We start from the raw sequence: 19,243 nt of genomic DNA, 5'->3' as shown, positions 1-19,243 counted from the left end.
TGCTCTCCCCCTGAGGGATCTCTGGATTTGCTGGAACCCACTACCCAGACTCTAGGGGCAAAGGGACTAGGGAGGGGTGTAGCCTCTGACTCAGTGGTTTCCGTTACTGTAGACTCTACCCTTTCTCCATATTTTTATATGTTTCATTATTTACATTATTTATTGTAAACATGTGACATCATTCAGGTTTATTTAAAAAAAAAAACTTACCATGCCTCTAAACAGGCAAAAACCAGTTGCAAAGATAAAGTATATAACCAACAACAGGTCCACAGGTCTTCTCAAAAGTCTCTTTTGCTGCACTTCTTGAATTACCTGCAATATAATTTCCAAACGGCAGCTGCATTAGAGCTTTTCCAAACGAGGCAGTTAATCAGCTGTTAATCCACTGGATCTAATTTCAGTTTCAAGGCAGAGTGAGAACCAAGCACTACATGAGGAGCGTTTCCTTTCCTGCTTTTTTGCTACATAACCAGTAGGTGGCATTGTGTTATTAAAGGGGAATAGTCCAAATACACAAGAGGAAATCGCAATTTCTTTCTATTTCACAATTTAATGCCTCATCTTCCCTACTCTAAAAAAAAACTTGCCAGAAGTGCTCATTAGACACAGAAGCAAAACCGGAGAGTCACAATGTTATCTAAAGAACCCATAAATGACCGTGAGTAGGGAATGGCGAGTGCACAATAAATGCCTCGTAGAAAATCCCTTAGTCTCCTGCTGGAAAAACAACAGGAGTCTTGTAGCACCCTAGCAGTTTAACCAAGTTGTTATGGCATAACCTTTCATGGATGAAAGTACACTTCTGCCATAATTAAAGCTAGCAGGCCAGGTTGAATCTTGTCTCTGCCCTAAACTCAATAGATGAGCTACTCTCTCAGCATCAGACCCCACCTGCAACACGGGGATAAGGATACTGACCTACCCTAGAGAGTTGTTGTAGGACAAGATAAATATGTGAAGAGCTTGAAGTACTCAAAAGCATTTTATAAAGCTAAATAACTGCAAGGATAGCCCTGCTGATGTAAGGGCACTTCATATTTCAGAAAATAAGCTCCTGTTTGCCAAGAGCAGTCAAGAGTATTCTGAGCTAACTGTATACTTGCAAAAAGTGCTTCACTTCTTGATAAACAGAAAATAGCTACTGATGGGGACTGGTGTATAGAATTTCTGGAGTCAAGCTGAGTCAAGTTATTTCATTGCCAAGTTATTTTAACTCTCAACAACAGGACACAAAAGCTATGCAAAAGGAAAGCCATTCTTATAAACGCCTACCTCCTCCCATCATAATCTTTTGGCATGAAGTGATATTCAGTTAGAAGAAACCCTCCTTAACTTCAGCAGCAGTATATGGTGGAGTTAGGTGTAGTGAGTGATGGGCAAGATTTGAGCCTTCCACAAAACCTCCAAGTTCAAATTCAATCAAACAGTACTAGACCTTATTAAGAGTTGGAAACAACTGCTTCTGACTCAGGGGTAGGCAACGTGGTGCCCATGGACACCAATGCACCCCCCTGCCACCATTTTTTTTGGTGCCTGCCCAGGTGTCCTACCCCTCCCACTTTTTTTTTAATTGACACATTTTCTTACTAGCAATTGGGATTGCTGAGAAATAGGTTTCTGCTTGTGTTGAAAACTGTGGGTTCAAAGGAGTTGTCTGGTGTGTTGGAGCTCAGCCCCCACCTCTTTCTTAGACTCAGTCTTTTGAGCAGGTTAGTTATCCTTTGCCACTCCTCCCATGGCAGCCATTTTGTAGTGGTGCCCAGGACAGTTTCTCAACTTTCCAAATGTGCCCATGGCCCAAAAGGACTGCCTACAACCACTGTGACTGATATTTGAACATTGTTAGGTCTTCCCCGCCTCACAAGAGGTGAAGAATTCAGGGACAGCCCTACAGGATTGTGGCAGCCAGGGCAGGTCCAAGATACTTTTCTGCCTGAGGCAGAGCAACCAACGGTGCCCCTCAACACACACGTCAAGGTGCCTCGCTCCCAAGGCCAGCCAAGTGCTTTTGGCACCTGAAGCCACTTCAGCTGACTAGCCCTCATCCAGCCATCCACTGCGTTCCAGCCATGACTTAACCAACATAATCTATCCCAGTGCTGCATCTCGCCTTCTCCCCCAGCTCCAATCATAGAAGGCGATCAAGCGCCAGCCAAACCCATTTTCCCCTTGCTGAGTTGTTTGTTTATTATATGTCTGTCACATTACAATGTCTCTGAAAGGTTTGTGCAATCACATAACCTCCCATGAGATTTAGGGGGGGGGGGGGGAGTGTCTCTTTTGATAAAAGATAGAAATGTAAAATTACTGCCAGCCAGGGATGTTGGAGGGGAGAGACAATACTGACAGTGCCTGAGGGGAAACCGTTCTGGCATGGGACAGCATACCGCTGTGTAAACACAGCGTTTGCTTATAACTTGGCAGCAGTTATACCAAGCACAGTGAACCAAAACTATACCAAAATGTGCTTATTGCATAAACACATACAGAAGGAGAAAGTGAATAGTGAGATATGACCTTTATAAACAAAGAAGCTTTCCTTTACTGGAGAAGGTTCCTCCTTAAGGAACCCTCCCACATGTCCCGTTCCCCCCCCCCCGACACACACACACACACACACACACACACACACACCATGCCTTAGATGCAGAAGAGGACCCTGGGGCCCTCCAGATGTTTAACTCCAGTTCCCATCAGCCCCAGGCAGCATGGCCAGTGATGATGGGAACTGTAGTCCAGCAACATCTGGAGGGCGACAGGTTCCTCGTTTCCTGCCCTGGGGTCTTCTGAGGAAGCCATGTAATGAGTGCCCCCTCATCTGAGGAAGCTTCTAGGTCTAATGGCCTTCTTAACTGCGGCACCTCATCTGGGGAATTTGTTGTGTGCATGCATACGCACACACCCACACACAAAGGCACACACTGCTAGCTGACTTCCATTAAAAAAAAAAATTAGGAAGAAAGTTAAGACCATTCTTTTAAAAGGCTTGATTTCCTGTTAGATAGCCATGGCCGATTTGGATATTGCTGTTTATTCCTTTTCACTGAGGAAATGAAAGAGGAGGAAGATAATCCCCACCCACCCAGCCATTTTTATGACTACTCCCATAGGTTGGTTTTTATTACTCTGTGTTGATTTTGGTTCTACTTTAAAATTACAAGCCACTTCGGAAGCCTCAGGCTGGAGAAGGAGGATATCAGCCTAAGCATGTGAGACATCCCTAAAACCATTTCTTATAGCATTACAATACTATTCACTGTTTTCCTCTTCCTCTTCTTCTTAATTGGTTCATTACTGCATTGAGTGCCACCACCAGGTTTGAGAGGGCCCTTGGCAAAGTGCCTTGTGCTTGGTCCCTTCCTCTGTCTGTGGGTGCCTTCCTTCATTGGTAGGCCTTGGGTGGTGGAGTTACCTGGTAGAGCTGGCAGGCAGGCAGCAGTCCTCCAAACACTGCCAGGGTCTACCTGCTACTTTAATTTCCCACAATCCCCCTCATGTAGTGTTGGTCCAGGGCACTGTGGGAAATTAAAATGCCACCTAAACCCAGCTACCTAGTGGTACTTCAAACACCATGCCTGAAAAGATGAAAAATTGGAGCCGAGGGAAATAGGGGTACAGGATTGGGCCCTGGCAGAATACTGGGCCCCCAGGAGCTACCCAAGGATGACAGGTGCCAACTCTAGCCCTCATGGTATGGTTTAGTTGATATTTCAGAAAGGGAAACCACAACCAGAAGTTTCTCTTAAGTCCCGCGAGAAGGTGTCAGGGTTTCCTTTATGACCTGGACCCTCTCAGCAACTCCTTAAGGATCTCTTGCCTCCTTAAGAGTCCCACCTTCCTCCTTTTACCTTCCCCTTTCCATTAATGTGGGGTGACTGACACTCTAGACATGGGGTTTAACCACAACAGTTTACTGGTAGATTAAAGCAAGCAAATCACAACTAAAGGTATTTACACAATAGAGCTGAGTGATACAAAAGGCATTCAGAGAAAATAAAAGCTGCAAAATGCAAGTTCCTTTACCCTAACTGTACTTAGACTTCTCTGGGCTGTTTCTTCCTGCTTCCTCTTCAGGCTCTGGTCTCCCCAACTCTGCTCTTACTGGCTCTCCCACTCTCTTTATATACCCTCCTCCCTCAAAACTGAAAGTACCATTTCAAACCTGAAGAAATGAAACTTAACTGGGGAAATGAAACTGAAACTTAATGGGGGAAATGAAACTACTCCTCTCAGGCATACCCCCTCCCAACAGAAAAATCTAGGCCTGTAGGCCTGATCTTTTTACATTTCCTTGCCTTTGTAAGCCTCAAACCGTCACAGAAGGGTATACAGAGAACACCCTTTTCTCCTTGCTTACCCAAATTCAAGAGTACAGAAAGAAACTGGAAGGCCTGTCAAACAACAACTCCATAGTCACCATCGTTTGCAAATTCACATGCGTCTGTTTCATGAATTTAAACTGTAGCTGCATTTACGCACCAAAGTTCTCCTAATTTATTGCAAAGAGTCTTGTGACATCTTAGATTAACCAATTTATTGTGACATAAGCCTTTGTACCCTAGAGCACGCTTCACCAGATACATGTAATGTTAACCTCAGCTGGAGTGTATATGTTATACACAGTGAGAGAAAAAAATTGTCATCAGTTGAGCCAAAAGGTCATAAGCTGCAAGAGGCACAGTCTTGGTCCCACAATTTCATTCCCCACTTTTGCTTGGTTAGGTTTCCAGACAGTTTAAAAGTCCTTATTTGACTTGCAACTATTCTTGCCTTTTACAAAAGTCACCATTTATAAGGAAATCTTCTGCTTTCCCACAGGAAAAGCCATTTCATTGTTGGGTTAAAGTAAGTTCTAAATGATCAATGTAAGGGATTCTATATATAGAAATATAAATCTAACCTCTGCAAATAATTGGCTAAAATGCTCAGTTGCATGCAAACCAAAAGCAGATGGACAAAATCTGTCAAGAGGGAGCATTCAATGAGCCATCCTCTCCAGAGCAGTTACACGTTTTGAAACCAACCATTTAAAAAAAACATTTGACTGATACATGGTCAAATGCAACTTATCTGTTGTTATTAAAAGAAGGCACTCGATTTTCAGATGCAAAGAAAGTGGGTGTCCCATATGGACTAGCTATAACTGATGAAATGTTCACACCACAAAGTTAATTAAAATGTTGCATTTAAATACAAAAGGAAACTTCTTCTGCACAAGTTCTCCTGAAACGGGTGGGGGCAGCCAATTTCAAGCTTGAAAACCCTTCCCTTCTTAATCCAAAATGTGTAGGTTACTCAGTGAAGCAGGAAAAGAACTCTGCGCATCCTCAGAAGTTCTCTTATGTGTGTTACTTTACATGTTCCAAGGAAGAGCACTGGCAAAAATGTCAAGTCCTAGGGCCAACCCACAGTTTAAACTTTAGGATTGTACAGCCCTGACACACTTCCCATTTCTTTCCAAGACATTTTTGCCCACTGAAGTTACGAGCCACTTAAAAATAACTACACAATGCATACTATAACAACTTCCCAGGCCACTACAGTCTTCAGGGGAAGCTCTGTTGTCTGTGCCGTGGCCTTTGGATTTCCGTTTGGTAGAAACGTGGAAATGGGCCTTCTCCACAGTGGCATCCTCCCTGTGGAATGATCTTCCATCTGAGGTACATCGGGCCTCAATGCTAGCATGTTTTAGGTATTTACAGAAAACATATCAGTTTGGCTTTTCCCCACCTATGAGGTGTCTTTGAATCAACCTCTAATAGAACTAGGGATGTCTGTTGCTGGGAAATCTGTTCCTTTTTTGGTTCGCTTCGCATCTGTGAGATGAGCTGCAGGCTGTTCCTAAAACTCCAGGAAGGTTTCATGCATCTTTTGGAAGGTTCTGCAATTTGTACAAATTTCTGAACAATTTGTGTAAATTATGGCCAAATTTATTCAAATTTTGGCCGAATTCACGCAAATTACACAAATTCAGTCGTAATTTGTGTAATTTCCACAAATTCAGACCTATTTTGTGCAAATTCAGCCATAATTTGTGCAAATTGCAGAAACTCTCCTCCTCCCATGCAAAATTTCCAGCAAATCCATAAACTGGCCCGATTCGCTGCAGGTCGAGTCAGCCACCACAGTGGGAACCAAAATGAAGTCCGGGGGACTGAGCCGAGGAAAACTCATTGAATTCCACCCCCAGACAGATTTCTCCAACATCCCTAAATATGACACAAATATAACAGAATATAAAACAGTGTTTGTATTCCTTTGTAAACGTCCATGAGAAGTAGTATATAAATATGAAGTAGTATATAAATACTGCTGCTATTAATATTATTATGAGTATTAAGGGCTGCCCTGAACAACCACCTATTGTCATCTAGTGGCAAGGCCAAGTTTAATCCTCATCTTCCCAGGCTTGTTTAGGCATATACTGACAGCTATGGAGTGCATGTTTGGATGCACTCCTATTTCTGTGTTTTCTTACTAAAGATGCTGGCAACTTTTGCTGGGCATGAAGCTTTGGACAAACTTCAGGGGCTTATAACAGTATGGGACCAGGTTATCTGAAAGACCACCTTCTTCCATATTAACTTACCTGAAACTTCAGATCCTCTTCAGAGGCCTTGCTTCATGTACCCCCGCCAAATGGGGTGAGGTGGGTGGCGTCTTGGAAGAGGGCCTTCTTGGTGGTGGCACTTTGATTGTGAGAGACAGGCTCCCCAGACAGGCTTTCCTGGTGCCATCTTTATGGTCTTTTTGGTGCCAAGACCTTTTTATTCACCCAGACCTTTTAATTAACTAGGGTGAAATTCAACATAAGTCCTACTTAGAGCAGAGCCACTGAAATTCGTTTCAATGGGTCTACTCTAAGTAGGACTTATGTTGGATTTTGCCCCTAATTGTTTAAAAAAAAAAATCTGGGCTCTCAGTGTGTAAGCTGTGTTTTATTTTACAAGTACTAATTGATTGCATTTTCCTCCAATAGAAAGGAGATTTCTTTATGCTGCATTTTAGTGTGTATGTTGTAATAAGTGTTTTTAATAAGATCATAAGAGCCCTGCTGGATCGGACCAAGGGTCCATCTAGTCCAGCATTCTGCACACACAGTGGCCAACCAGCTGTCAAAGAGAAATCCACAGGACAGCACCTTCTTGCCCATGTTCCCCAGCAGTTGGTGTACATAAGCATAATAAGTTATCTACAGCCCTAAACTCCCAGGCAGGCCCACAATCCCACCCCCGCTTCCCTTAACCTGCACTCACCAGAGGTACCAACAGTGCTCTAGCCACAATGAGAGGGGAGGAGGGAGGTTTTTCACTTCCTGCCTTTCCTAGTCCCCAATGGCCCTTGGGAAATGTAATTTCGCTATAGTGCATGGGGACAGGTCAGACTGAATTCAGCTTGGCTGGGAAATGAGCCAAAACATTTCCTGTTGTTTTGGGAAATGGCTTGGAGACTATGTGAGTTGTGTGGGTGTGTGGTACCCATTACAGCAGGGGTGGGCAACTAATGGCCATCCAGATGTTTTGGCCCACAACTCCAATGACCCTTCAACCATTGGCTATACAGACTAGGGGTAATAGGAGTCTGTAAACTCCCCAAAGAGTATCTGCCAGTTGGGTGGTATATAATTTCTTAGTATAAATGTAAATAGAAAGTGTGTGTGCCTGTGTGTATACACACACACACACCTACCTGGGGGACCATGAGTTGCCCACCCCTGCATTACAGTTTCCACCAAATTATTATTGAGCCATACAACAGTGTTCTTTTGAGATTCAACATTTTCTTAATAATACAAATTAAAGTATTACCTTGGCTGGAGAGTCACCAGTCACTGGAGGTTGATTATAGATTTTGAAACCAGCCCATATTGGAAGACAAATGTACGGTATATTTAATAAAGATGCAGCACAAACTTTTGTTCCGTATTTTCCTGTTTAACGACAACAACAAAACATTAATGGTAGGGCTGTCAACTGAGTAAAGCATTTTACAGCATAATCCTATCCGTGCCTACACAGCAATAAATCCAACCAAGTTGAATGGGATTTACTCCCAGGAAAGCATGTATAGGATTGTGGCCTCAGTCTTAAGGGCTGCAATCCTATATATGCACTTACCCAAGGATAAGCCCATTGAACTTAATAGGATTTAATTCTGAGTATACACACATAGGATTGCACTGTTAGTTGAATAATGGTCTGTCTTTTAACCAATTAATCATTTAAATAACTTCATATATTGCCAAATTCTCAACTTAAATAATTTTTTGAGATACCGATGGATGTGTGAGATTGTCTACCACTTTGTTTACTAGGTGGTAAACTATGTTAGAAGGAAGAACCATCTTTAATATTTTCAAGTTGTAGAGCCAGAAAAGTGTTCTTGTTACTCGATTGTGAAGGAGTGAGAGTTTCATTTGGGTGATACAGTCATATGCAAGTCCTTCAAAATCACCTTGAGGCTGAGAGCTCAGAAGGAATGATCACAAAGCGCAGATGACGTGTGCGGGCAGCAAGGCAGCTTAAGCCCGTCCCTAGGGAAGATGTTTGCGATCTGAGTGTCAGATTTGAGCCCCAGACCTCCAGTTGCTCTGCATATTGTTTAGTCCACTTTGCTTCAGTTTTTGGTTGTGCAAACCTCTTTCATGACACGCTTGCACCAACATGGGTCAAAAAGGGCATCATGGGCTTCTAAGATGTTTGGCACCTTGTCGACATCTGGGATATAATGATAGCGCATCAGCTGTCCCCAGCCTAGCACCCACTGGATGTGTTCAACTACGACTCCCATAATCCCTAGCCGGTGGTGGAGATGGGAGTTGTAGTCCAACACATGTGGGGGGCGCCAGGTCGGGGGTGACTGTAGTAGACCAAGCCTTCTTTTCCGGACTGGACTAAGACTGCACCAATGTTACTTGGCCAGCTCTGATTAGTTCAGCACTTGGCGCTTGTTTTCATTTGCAGCAGTTTATTTATATTAACCATCATCGCCACCACCATCACCTTATATCACCAACAGCCAAAGCTCTCTGTGTGGTTCTCAGAAATTCAGACCATAAAACACAGCATGATAAAACATAATATGAAAACACTGATGCATTGTTTCTGCCTGCAAGTTTGCACATCTACGTTGCGTGTTCCCCCACCTGACTCAGCCTTCCACCTTGTAGTATTTTAAGCCATCACATATACACCCTCTGCTTCCCAGCACAAAGCAGCCATTTATATCTGTGGATGCTCTTGGGTAGACGTTACTCTTTCCCAAGGGCTGGAGTCCCAGGAGCGCAAAGGCTGCTCTGTGTGGAGCAATTTACAAACATCTGAACCAGCCCTAAGTGAATTTGTTTCAAGGGCTAAATGCTAATGGAAAAACAAAATGTGTGTTTGTGTTTTTCCTCCTAGGAGGCAAGAAATACAAATCCAGGCACATTGCATGCTCCAGACGAAAATCTATGGCTTAAGTTTGATTTTTCTTCTGTGTACTAGATTCTACAAAGACGTTTTCAGTTATGCAACAATGCTTTGCATTTAATTTGTAACCAAAGGCTTTTTTGTTATTGCATCTAATGCCAGATCCTGAAAACAAGTCAATTTCTGCTCCTCCCAAGCAAAGTCGATTAAGTGACATTCCCTTACCCACAATATTTCCAGGCACAAAGACTACAATGCTCATCACGATGGATCCCAGCCAATACAGGCCGATGGTCCGGTAATTTTCCCTGCAACAGAAATACCAAATGCTCATATACCATCAGTGCACTAATAGAGACACAACACGGACCCAGATCACATGTAATGACAATCCATATATAGCACTGAATTCTAGGTTGTTGAATTCTGGGTTGTCATGTTGTGGGAATCCAGCTGCACCAACTAACCATGTGTTGTTAACCACAAACAATCCAGAACGAGAACTCATGGCTTATTGTGCTGTTTATTGTTTCTGCTGTTGTTTTTAGCTGTAGACCTTAGGTTAATAGGCTTTTGTGCTGGGCTCCACATAAACCAGGGTTCACAGTGGTTAGGGGCCATTTCACACCAAGTTTGGAGTGTAAAAATGCTCAACATGTGAAGTTAGGCACCACTGAATTACCCAGCACTTGTCAACTCAGTAGTATGTGACTCTAACCTCCAGAGCTTTGCCACTACAGATACAATAGCAATTTTGGCAGCTGGAGCAAGAAGAAATAAACATAAGAAGAGCCCTGCTGGATCAGACCAAGGGCCCATCTAGTCCAGCATTCTGTGTATGCAGTGGCCAACCAACTGCCCATGGGAAAGCCATAAACAGAATATGAGTACAACACCACCCTCCCACCCATGTTCCCCAGCAACTGCTGCACAGAGGCATACTCCCTCTGAGACAGGAGGTAGCATAGAGCCATCAGGACTAGTAGCCATTGATAGCCTTCTCCTCCAGGAATTGGTCTAACCCCCTTTTAAATCCATCCAAATTGCTGGCCATCACTACGTCTTGTGGTAGCAAATTCCATAGTTTGACTATGCACTGTGTGAAGATGTCTTTCCTTTTATCTGTCCTGAATCTCTTACCAATCAGCTTCATGGGATGACCCCATTGGGTCTAGTATTAAGAGAGAGGGAGAAAAAAATCTCCTTATCCACATTCTCCACACCATGCGTTATTTTATATGACTTTACCATGTCTCCCCTCACTCGCCCTTTTTCCAAGCTAAACAATCCCAGCTGTTGTAACCTTCCCTCATAGGGAAGATGCTCCAGGTCCTTGATCAATTTAGGGTGCAATCCTATGCATGTTTAGACAGAGAAAAGCCAGCATTGCTGGCCCGGGAATGCTGGGAGTTGTAGGCCTTTTCTCTGTCTAAACATGCATAGGATTGTGCCCTGAGTTGCCCTTTTCTGCACTTAGCCATTCCTAGGAAACCCAAAATGTGTCTCTGAACTGTTTCTAGATTAGGAGTGCCAACTCAAAAGCTTTGTATTCACCTCAGAGATATAGCTAAAAAAAAAGAGCCCTCAACAGCACAAGAACAAATAGCTGAGGGGAAAACAAAACTGTTTCTGCCTCCTTGCTTTTTTGGCAAGGAGGCCAGATGGTGTCTGCTGTTTAAAGCTCTGTGGGTTTTTTCTTCACCGTTTTCTGTTGTTTGCCATTCTTTTTTATTGTTGTAATGTGATTTTATTTAGTTGTAAATTGGTTTCTTTTGAAGAAGAGCAGGATACAAAAAAAATTCCAATAAAAGAAAAAGGAAAATATAACAAAAGTCAAGGGCATTGTATTTCCAGTTGGTTTGGAAGCCTATTTTGAGTTGCTTTTTTTTAAAGCATGAAAGATAAATACTACCCCCCCACACACACCAAAAAAGGTAAACCAACTTACTCCCATGCAATAGCTGCCACCATCAAGAGATACATCAGATAATGAACAGAGCCATCCCAATAGCAGATCATGTGGCCATAAGCAGTGTTCAGATAAGGCTCCCCCTAAGGAAAATAAACACATTTTTGTTATCAGGTGACAAATAAGACCAGATCACATCAGAGATGCTGGAATAAAAACAGCCTTAGTAAGAACAAACCTGATAACATTAATTCAGTCCAGAGATAAGCATTCTTTCTAAAGGTTGCATCTCTGGTTTCAGCTTACCAAAATTGCTTCCCAAGATCGCTTCCCAAGATCAGCCATCATTAAAAAAAAAAAAAAACATGCTGCATAAGACTATCTAACTCAAACACACCAGACATCTATACAGTGAAATTAATTGTCCAACAGCCCAATTCTAAGCACGTTTACTCAGCAGACTAACATAATTATTCTGGCATAAGCTTCCATGTACACTGTGGACAGCGTCCATGAAAGGTTATGCTAGAATAAACATGTTAGTCTTTAAGGGGGCAGGAAGCCTGTTGTTTTTGCTGCAACAGAATAAGACAGCTACCCCTCTGGAAATTGGTACTCAGCAGTATCTGTCTAAGATCACTGTTACTTATTCCCATGTAAAGGATCCTTTATTTATTTATTACATTTATATCCCACCTTTTTACCTCCAAGGAACCCAAGGCGCCTTACATGATCCTCCTCCTTTCTATTTTATCCTCACAACAACCCTGTAAGGTAGGCGAAGCTGAGAGTTGGTGACCGGCCCAAAGTCACCCAGAGAGCTTCATGGCCGAGTAGGGACTAGAACCCGGATCTCCGCAGTCCTAGTCCAATACTCAAACCACTACACCACACTGGCTCTGTTTTTATTTAATTAATGGCATCTGTGGGGGGTAGGACGGACTATTGTCCATTGCCACCTATAATATTTTTCCAATTAAAATCCCTCCCCCCAAGAAGGCTATTTGTCCCTTGAGGAAAACTTACAGGTACCCATGATGAAGATATCTGTAAGTTTTCCCTTGTGTGGCAAACTACAGTTTTGGGGGGAGGATATTTTAATCAGGAAAGGATTCACCCACCTCCTGCCAAACACGGTTGGGAATATTGCAGCCCCATCTGCAAGTTACAGGAAGGGGGCAGTGTTGCAGTTAGCTAGTTAATGCATGGGAATTTGGGGCACAGCTAGCCTTAGGATCTCTATAGCCTCCAGTGTGGTTTCCTGCTCCTCCCCTTCCTTCCCCCACTCTCTCTGACCTTCTCCACTGCTGGCAGCTCTCTCTCCTGCCGGTGTTATGCAACACAAAGAACAACTTTGCTTGGAACTCTATGCTGTGCTTGCATTGTATGTGCAAGCATATTGTGAGTGAACTGTTTTTCTTTCCTTCACTAAAGAAGGGTGTGGTGTCTTTTTTTAGCCTTGTGTGCATGTGGGACTGGTAAATGCTCATTCTGTTCTGTCTCTTGTTTTTTTCTGCTAACTGCCTTTTTAACAGGCAGCAATACCAAATAATTCCCATCAGACCCAAAGTCCTGATCCAGATCCAAACGCATACGGAGCTGCTATTTAGTTTTTCAACAACAACAAAAACTGGTGCAGTTCCTGATCGTGGGTCTCCTGCATTATGTCTAGCTTTGCCCTAAGTATGTATGGGATTACAGCTTATCTGTCTGATCTTATGCAGAGGGATTTATGCAGAGGTAGTGGTGCAGCTAGGGTTGGACTTTAGGGCCAAAGTCCAGGACTCTGCAGCCGAGGGTGGTCCCAATAACCACCCAGAGAGCAGCAGGTGATAAGCAAGCTCCTTTTTGTTCCTGATGGTGCTACGAATCACGTCAAAACTTAACATGTGCAGAGTATTTCTTTTCCATCAGGGCTGGCAAACAGTTTTGGTGTTGTCTTTTTGCTCTAACATATTAGGAATGTAGAAGCAGTTGCAAAGCTTGGACTGTGGGTGAGGAGAACAGAAATGTTAGCTGTATGGTTCATAACTGAAGTTATGCCTATGGCCATCAAAAGGAGGGCTCCGTAAGACCATGAAGTCCAGGGTCTAAAATTACCTAGATGCACCACTAAGCCATCTGTCAGGGATGTTGTAGCCGCATCCTGCATTGCACAGCCTGCCCTGAGCAGGGGGTTGGACATTATGATCTCGCAGATACCTTTTAGAATTAGATGCATCTAACCCCACTGATTTCAAGGGGCTTAGACCCAACTAAATGGAACCCAGACCTGGCTGATGGAGCAGAGGAGTTACGCTATCTGTTGGTGTGTAAGCTATCCCTCCACCTATGCTCAACCTGTATATTTGTAAATTAACCAAATACTGCAAACTATCAATAAGTCTCCAGGGAGCTAAACTTGGGAAAGCACTGCACCCCTGGAACTTCTCACTGCTCAGAAAAGTGGGGTGCACATAGCTGTATCTCCTGTAGCCTAGAAGCCAAAAAGCTGAGCTAACAAATCAGCACGTCCTGGATTCAAATTTCACCACTGCCATGAACCCCACCCACCCCCATCTAAAACTTGGGGTTAATCATATTAGCCTACCTTAAATGTCATTCTAAATATTACAAAGATCATAAAAACTGCAGGTAATTGTTGATCCTTTAGGCAGAAAACAGCCAAAAGCCAAAGAAGGGCAATAGCTTTATTAGGAAGAATGTTGTCATGTTGTGGCATCATACAGCCAAATCAGAGTGACAGCAAAGCTTCTGGCCCTCACTCTGCAGTCTTGTGAGTTAAAAAAGAGTTTTTAAATATTATGGGTAAAAATAAGTGATGCACAGCAGCAACTGAGAGGACAAGTGCTGCCACCAGTAGGTTTCCGTCACTCCTGTTCATCCCCCGCATCACCAAATTCCACTCCCACCCCACCCAATATCACAGACACTGGAGCTGTTCACACAACATGCTAACCCACACTCAGTGGTTGAGTGTGGGTTGTTTTGAACCGTGGGTTGTCTAAACACAGCATGTTTTCCGCAAGGTGGGTTATCGTGTTGCCTGAACTCAGCCAGGGTGGCTTGCTAACCACCTTGAACAACCCAACAACAAACCATGAGTTCTCAAAGTGGTTTGTTTGAGAAAAGAAGCCACACTGCATGGTTAATAAGCCACCTTGGCTGCATTCAGACAAAACGCTACCCATGGTTCCAAACAACCCACACTCAACCACTGAGGGTGGGTTAGCATGTTGTGTGAACAGCCCCTGTGAAAAGAATGGTGAAGTTGGAGATGAGTTTCGGCTTGGCACTACCTCTAACAACTGAGCTATGGCTTCTCTCCTAAAAATAAACTGCTTTAAAAACTGTTCTCTCACCTACCACTGTACGGTAATACTTTTATTAGGACCAGCTAAAATGACACACAGGAATAAAGAGCAAGCTTTTGAGTTCTCCAGAATTCTTCTTCAGATTGGATGTTAAGCAAAACAAGGGGTGGTGGGAGAAAAAAGAAGCCCACGTGGCACAGAGGTTAGAGTGTCAGGCTTCGAGGGGAGAGACCTGGGTTCAAATCCCCACTCAGCCACGATCACCGGGCAGTCACCATTTCTCAGCCTAATCTATCTTGTAGGGTTGTTATGAGGATGAAACGTGGGGTGCGGGGAGAAGTGCAGAGAAAACCACCTATGATGTCCCAACCAGCTTGGAGGAAGGGTGGGTTAAAAATGAAATAAAAGTGAAAACAAATAAAAATGAAAATAAATAAAAATCAAATCAAGCAAAGAAACGTACATTTGGGGCACTCTAAAAAGTGCCACATGAAAGATAAGTATTATTATTTCTTATCCTGGATGAAAAATACATATTTCATTATTTGCCCTGTGCGTTGCCACGTTTTTGCAAACCTCCATGGAAACAGATGAAACATTTATGCCTAGCGCAGCAAAACGTTACACTCGGTGTGAGTTTCTTTGCCGTTAGCTGAGACACGATTTCACCATCGCTCCATACAAGTCCATTACGAACATTTGCAAGCAAATGCAGTAAGAATTCCATGAGTTCAAAGGAATGCTCCCTCTCACTGAAGTCAATAAACGATCCGACAATCACTTTAATGGGTTTAGGATCCTACCCAAAAAGACTATTTAGACAAATAGCTATGCTGTTACTTTACTGTCTGTTCCAACAAAGGGCTAAGTCATAGAGGCCAATATCATTTTCAGCTTTATGAAAGCAATTTGCATTCGAAAGTACAAAGAAGCACAAGCACTACAGCTTCAGAGCCTATTATTCTTTCACGTAAGTGTCCAAAGTAGGGTTCCTATCAGCCACCCATCTCCCTAACCCTTAATGATACATTATCTTCATATTTATTATTTTATTTATTTATTTACAGCATCTTTACCCTGCTCTTCAGCCCAAAAATGCTTCCAAAGCAGCTTAAGGTGATTAATAATTAGACAGTCCCTGTGCTCAGGCTTATGATGTAAAAGACACGAAACAAAAGGAAAAGGGATTGAGAGGGAGGAGGGAAAAAACAAAGCAAAAATCCTCTACCTCTTTCAAGTAATAGGTCATGAATCCATCTATGACTCCATCGTGTTCGAGCCCAATGATCAAGTTCACAATGCTGGTGAAAGCAAACACGGCATAAACTGGTGATACAAAAGGAAAAGAAGGAATTAAAACACACTTTAATTACGTATCTAATTAAGAGGACTTCTTTTATTTTTAGCTAAACACTTCTAAAGACTCACTCAACTCGACCAGTCAGTGTCGTGTAGGGGCTCAATCAGCTTCATCCAACAGGCACCTTTTGGACTTCAACTCCCATCAGCCCCAGACAACATGACCAGTGGTCAGGAATGCTGGGAGTTTTAGTCAAACATCTGGGGGGCCCTGGACTGGGGAAGGCTGGGTTAAATTGTTCAGTCCTGCTTTAGGTGTGAAACTTTTCTGGTATATTTGGGCATAAAGGAGTCAATCTTAAAGGAGCCAATCTTAATTCCAGACAAAGAATCTGGAAGCCTCATGTAGAAAAGCCCTCAGAGCTTCTTGGGATACAGTTGTGGTACAACAAACTGCCCCCCCCCTGCATCACACAACCTTTTCCAATCCTAATATTTGAGCTAGTGGCTTGGCCAAATCAGTCATGCTATCCATGTTTAGGTATACATAGGCTTGGCTCAGATGTAACAGGAAACCATGCTTTCCCGCTATACGAAGGAGCTGCGACAACCCTCAAGCGCGCGCGCATGTGTGTGTGTCCCCACCCTCTTCTCTTTTATGCCCATGAGGAAGAGGAGCTTTTGATCTTAAATTCATCACAGTACCCTGTGACATCTGTTCATGAGGAACTTTGCTTTTCTTAAACTATGGTTTGAGAACAAGCCAGGATCAGATCCTGGCTTGTTCTCCCTAACCATAGTTTGGAGAAGTCAAAATCCCTCAAGTTTGGACATCACAGAGAACTGTGGTTTGTTTAAAATTTAAAGCAGAAACTTTCAATCTCCTTCTCACATGCACAAAAGGAGGATGGAGAGTGCATAAGCCGAAGGCTCACCTTGTGCAGACTTCCCCAACCTGGTGCCCTCCAGATGTGTTGGTCCGCAACTCCCATAATTCCCAGTCAGCATGGTCCAACACATCTGGCAGGAACCAGGTTGGGCAAGGCTGAAGTAGGAAACCATGGTTTTCCATTAAATCAGAGCTGAGCGACATTAATACCCAATACAATAATGATGTATGCGATGCTCCTGTTTAACTTATCTGCAGCATACCAATACATACCATAAAAGAGTGGGTCTCGCGGTGGTTTTCTTTTCACTAGGAATCGCGCTGCTAGACCCACTAAGAGCAGAATCAACAATCCAATTCCTACAATGACCCAGGAGCTGCAGGAATTAAAACCAGGAAAGGGGTGGGCAGAGAGAGAGATCATCTCAATGGTTTCTTAATTTCCTAAAATAAACCAAATAAGAAAATGTAGTGAGTGAGTGAGTGTGTGTGTGTGTGTGTGTGTGTGTGTGTTTCCAGGCTGGGTTGGTTGGAAGCTTATTGGCGGTTCCTCAGTGACAAGACCAGTAATAATAAACAAGCTTCCCTGAAAGACAATTAGACCACTGACTCATCCTCCCTAGAGCATTAGGGAAATGCAAGAACCCCATGCATGTATTTTAGAGCAATCTCCCCATTCGCAGGGTTCAGCAGATTCGGCCTTTGTATAGCAGCTTTAACATAGAATAATAAGTCACTGAGTTGAAGGCCTGCTTGATTTCTCTTTCTGAAAATACAGATTAGCATTCTATGGTTCAGTGGGCAAAAGGAATTGCTCATTAGAAAACATACCGTATATTTCACTTCCTTTTTTTCAACAAAACAATCATGCCTGCAAAATAGGAGTGGTTAAAACTGTGCAGTTTTTATGTGTTGTCACATTTCAGGTTTCACGCCAAGGGTTAAGGAGGCTTAAGGGTGCTTTGTGCCTGAATTGACAAAACTACCCCTTGTGATCACTGGACAATGGGGAAAAGGGGGTACCTGGGATGAGGGAAGGGAGAGACTAGAAGTGGGAGAGGCTGGAAGGAAGTTTCGCATTTAAGCTGCATTGCTGTTGAAGGAGGTTCTAACTGGTTGGGGGGGGTTATTTTATTAATGTGTTTTAATTTCATTTTTAATCAGTTCTTATGTTTTAATTGCATTTCTGTTTTTATTGAATTTTACTACTGCTGCCACCTTGAATGTCTTTTTTCACAGAAAGGTGGGATAGAAATTTAACATCATCATAATTTAAACACTGGAACTGCAAACCATGGTTTGTGCTAACTAGGGTTTGGAGTGACGCTGACAAGCCATCGTTGGAGTCTTGTCTCCACCGCCCATCTAGAAAACGGAGTGCAGAGCAGAGAGAAAATAAAAACACCTCTAAATCTGTGGTCCACCCCCAATGTGCTTATGGACACTTCTCTTTGAGTCTATCGTGTTCCCTGCCCCTCCTGATTTTTATTGGCATTATTGTTATTTGGGCTCAAAAGAGTGATTTTGTGTTTTGGAGCTCAGATCTCCACCCCTGCCTTGTACTTAAGATTCTTGGCAAAATTACTTTTCTTTTAATCTCATAATTTATCTTCTGGGAAATTAGCATTTTGTGACCAGCCATACCCATCAGAGCAGCCAGTTTATGAATGGGCAAGCTGCCCCATGCCAGCCATTTTGTGAGAGCACCTACAAGGCTCTCTCAGAATTCCAAAGGTGCTCACTGACTCAAAAAGGCTGAGGACCCAGGCTGTCTAAACCATGGGTTGCCTGAACATTTGAAAGCTCAAACCATGTCTGGGGAGGGGTTACTTTTCTTTTAGTCCCACCAGCTTGCCTTCTGGGAAATGAGTGTTTTGCAACCAGTCATTCTCACCATGGTAGCCTCTTTGTGAATGGGCAAGCCCTCCCATGGCAGCCATTTTGTGAGAGCATCCATGACACTTCCTCAAAATTCCAAATGTGCCTACTGACCCAAAAAAGATTGGGGACTCCTGCCTTAGAGGTATCCAGGCCCAGTTCTTCTTGTGGATCTTGCACTCATGGTGATGGCAGAGATCTCACAACTGTTAACTTTTTCTTGGCCCTTATTTCTTTCCTAACAAGCTTTTGAACTTTAGCATGCAGGTTCTACTTCTGACAGCCTTGTTTTCCAATCTGCTGATAAAGCTGTTTTAGATGTGCGGGCTTTTCTTGCTTCAAACAGTCACAGGAAGGCATTTCTACAAAGCTACAAGCCGGCTTAGAGTTGGCAGATTTTGATTCAAAAAGCAACATTTCATATTCAGAAAATGTATGGTTAAGGTAACAGTGTTCCCCTGCACCAAGAACCTTGACCAAGAACTGATCCTCCTCTTCCAAATCTTCAGCAACAGACAACAATAACAACAGTTGGGGACAA

At 43.2% G+C, this 19,243-nt stretch overlaps 1 protein-coding gene across 1 annotated transcript in view; it reads right to left on the bottom strand.

Annotated features, from left to right (window-relative positions):
- Positions 1–19,243, bottom strand: part of TM6SF1 (transmembrane 6 superfamily member 1) — a 33,851-nt gene that overhangs the window by 9,572 nt on the left and 5,036 nt on the right. Inside the window, exons 2-7 of the mRNA XM_084817222.1 lie at positions 17,098–17,201; positions 15,865–15,962; positions 11,362–11,465; positions 9,639–9,721; positions 7,812–7,933; positions 211–315 (exon numbers count right to left, since the gene is read on the bottom strand). Of these exons, the coding sequence (XP_084673348.1) occupies positions 211–315; positions 7,812–7,933; positions 9,639–9,721; positions 11,362–11,465; positions 15,865–15,962; positions 17,098–17,201 (616 nt within the window). The remainder of the gene's footprint in view (positions 1–210; positions 316–7,811; positions 7,934–9,638; positions 9,722–11,361; positions 11,466–15,864; positions 15,963–17,097; positions 17,202–19,243) is intronic.

Source organism: Heloderma suspectum, chromosome 11, assembly GCF_057233095.1.
Source record: "Heloderma suspectum isolate Gila_16-S chromosome 11, 16-S_ref, whole genome shotgun sequence".
NCBI lineage: Eukaryota > Metazoa > Chordata > Lepidosauria > Squamata > Helodermatidae > Heloderma > Heloderma suspectum.
The sequence above is the reverse complement of the archived record's forward strand: the minus strand, read 5'-3'. Positions and strand labels throughout refer to the sequence as shown.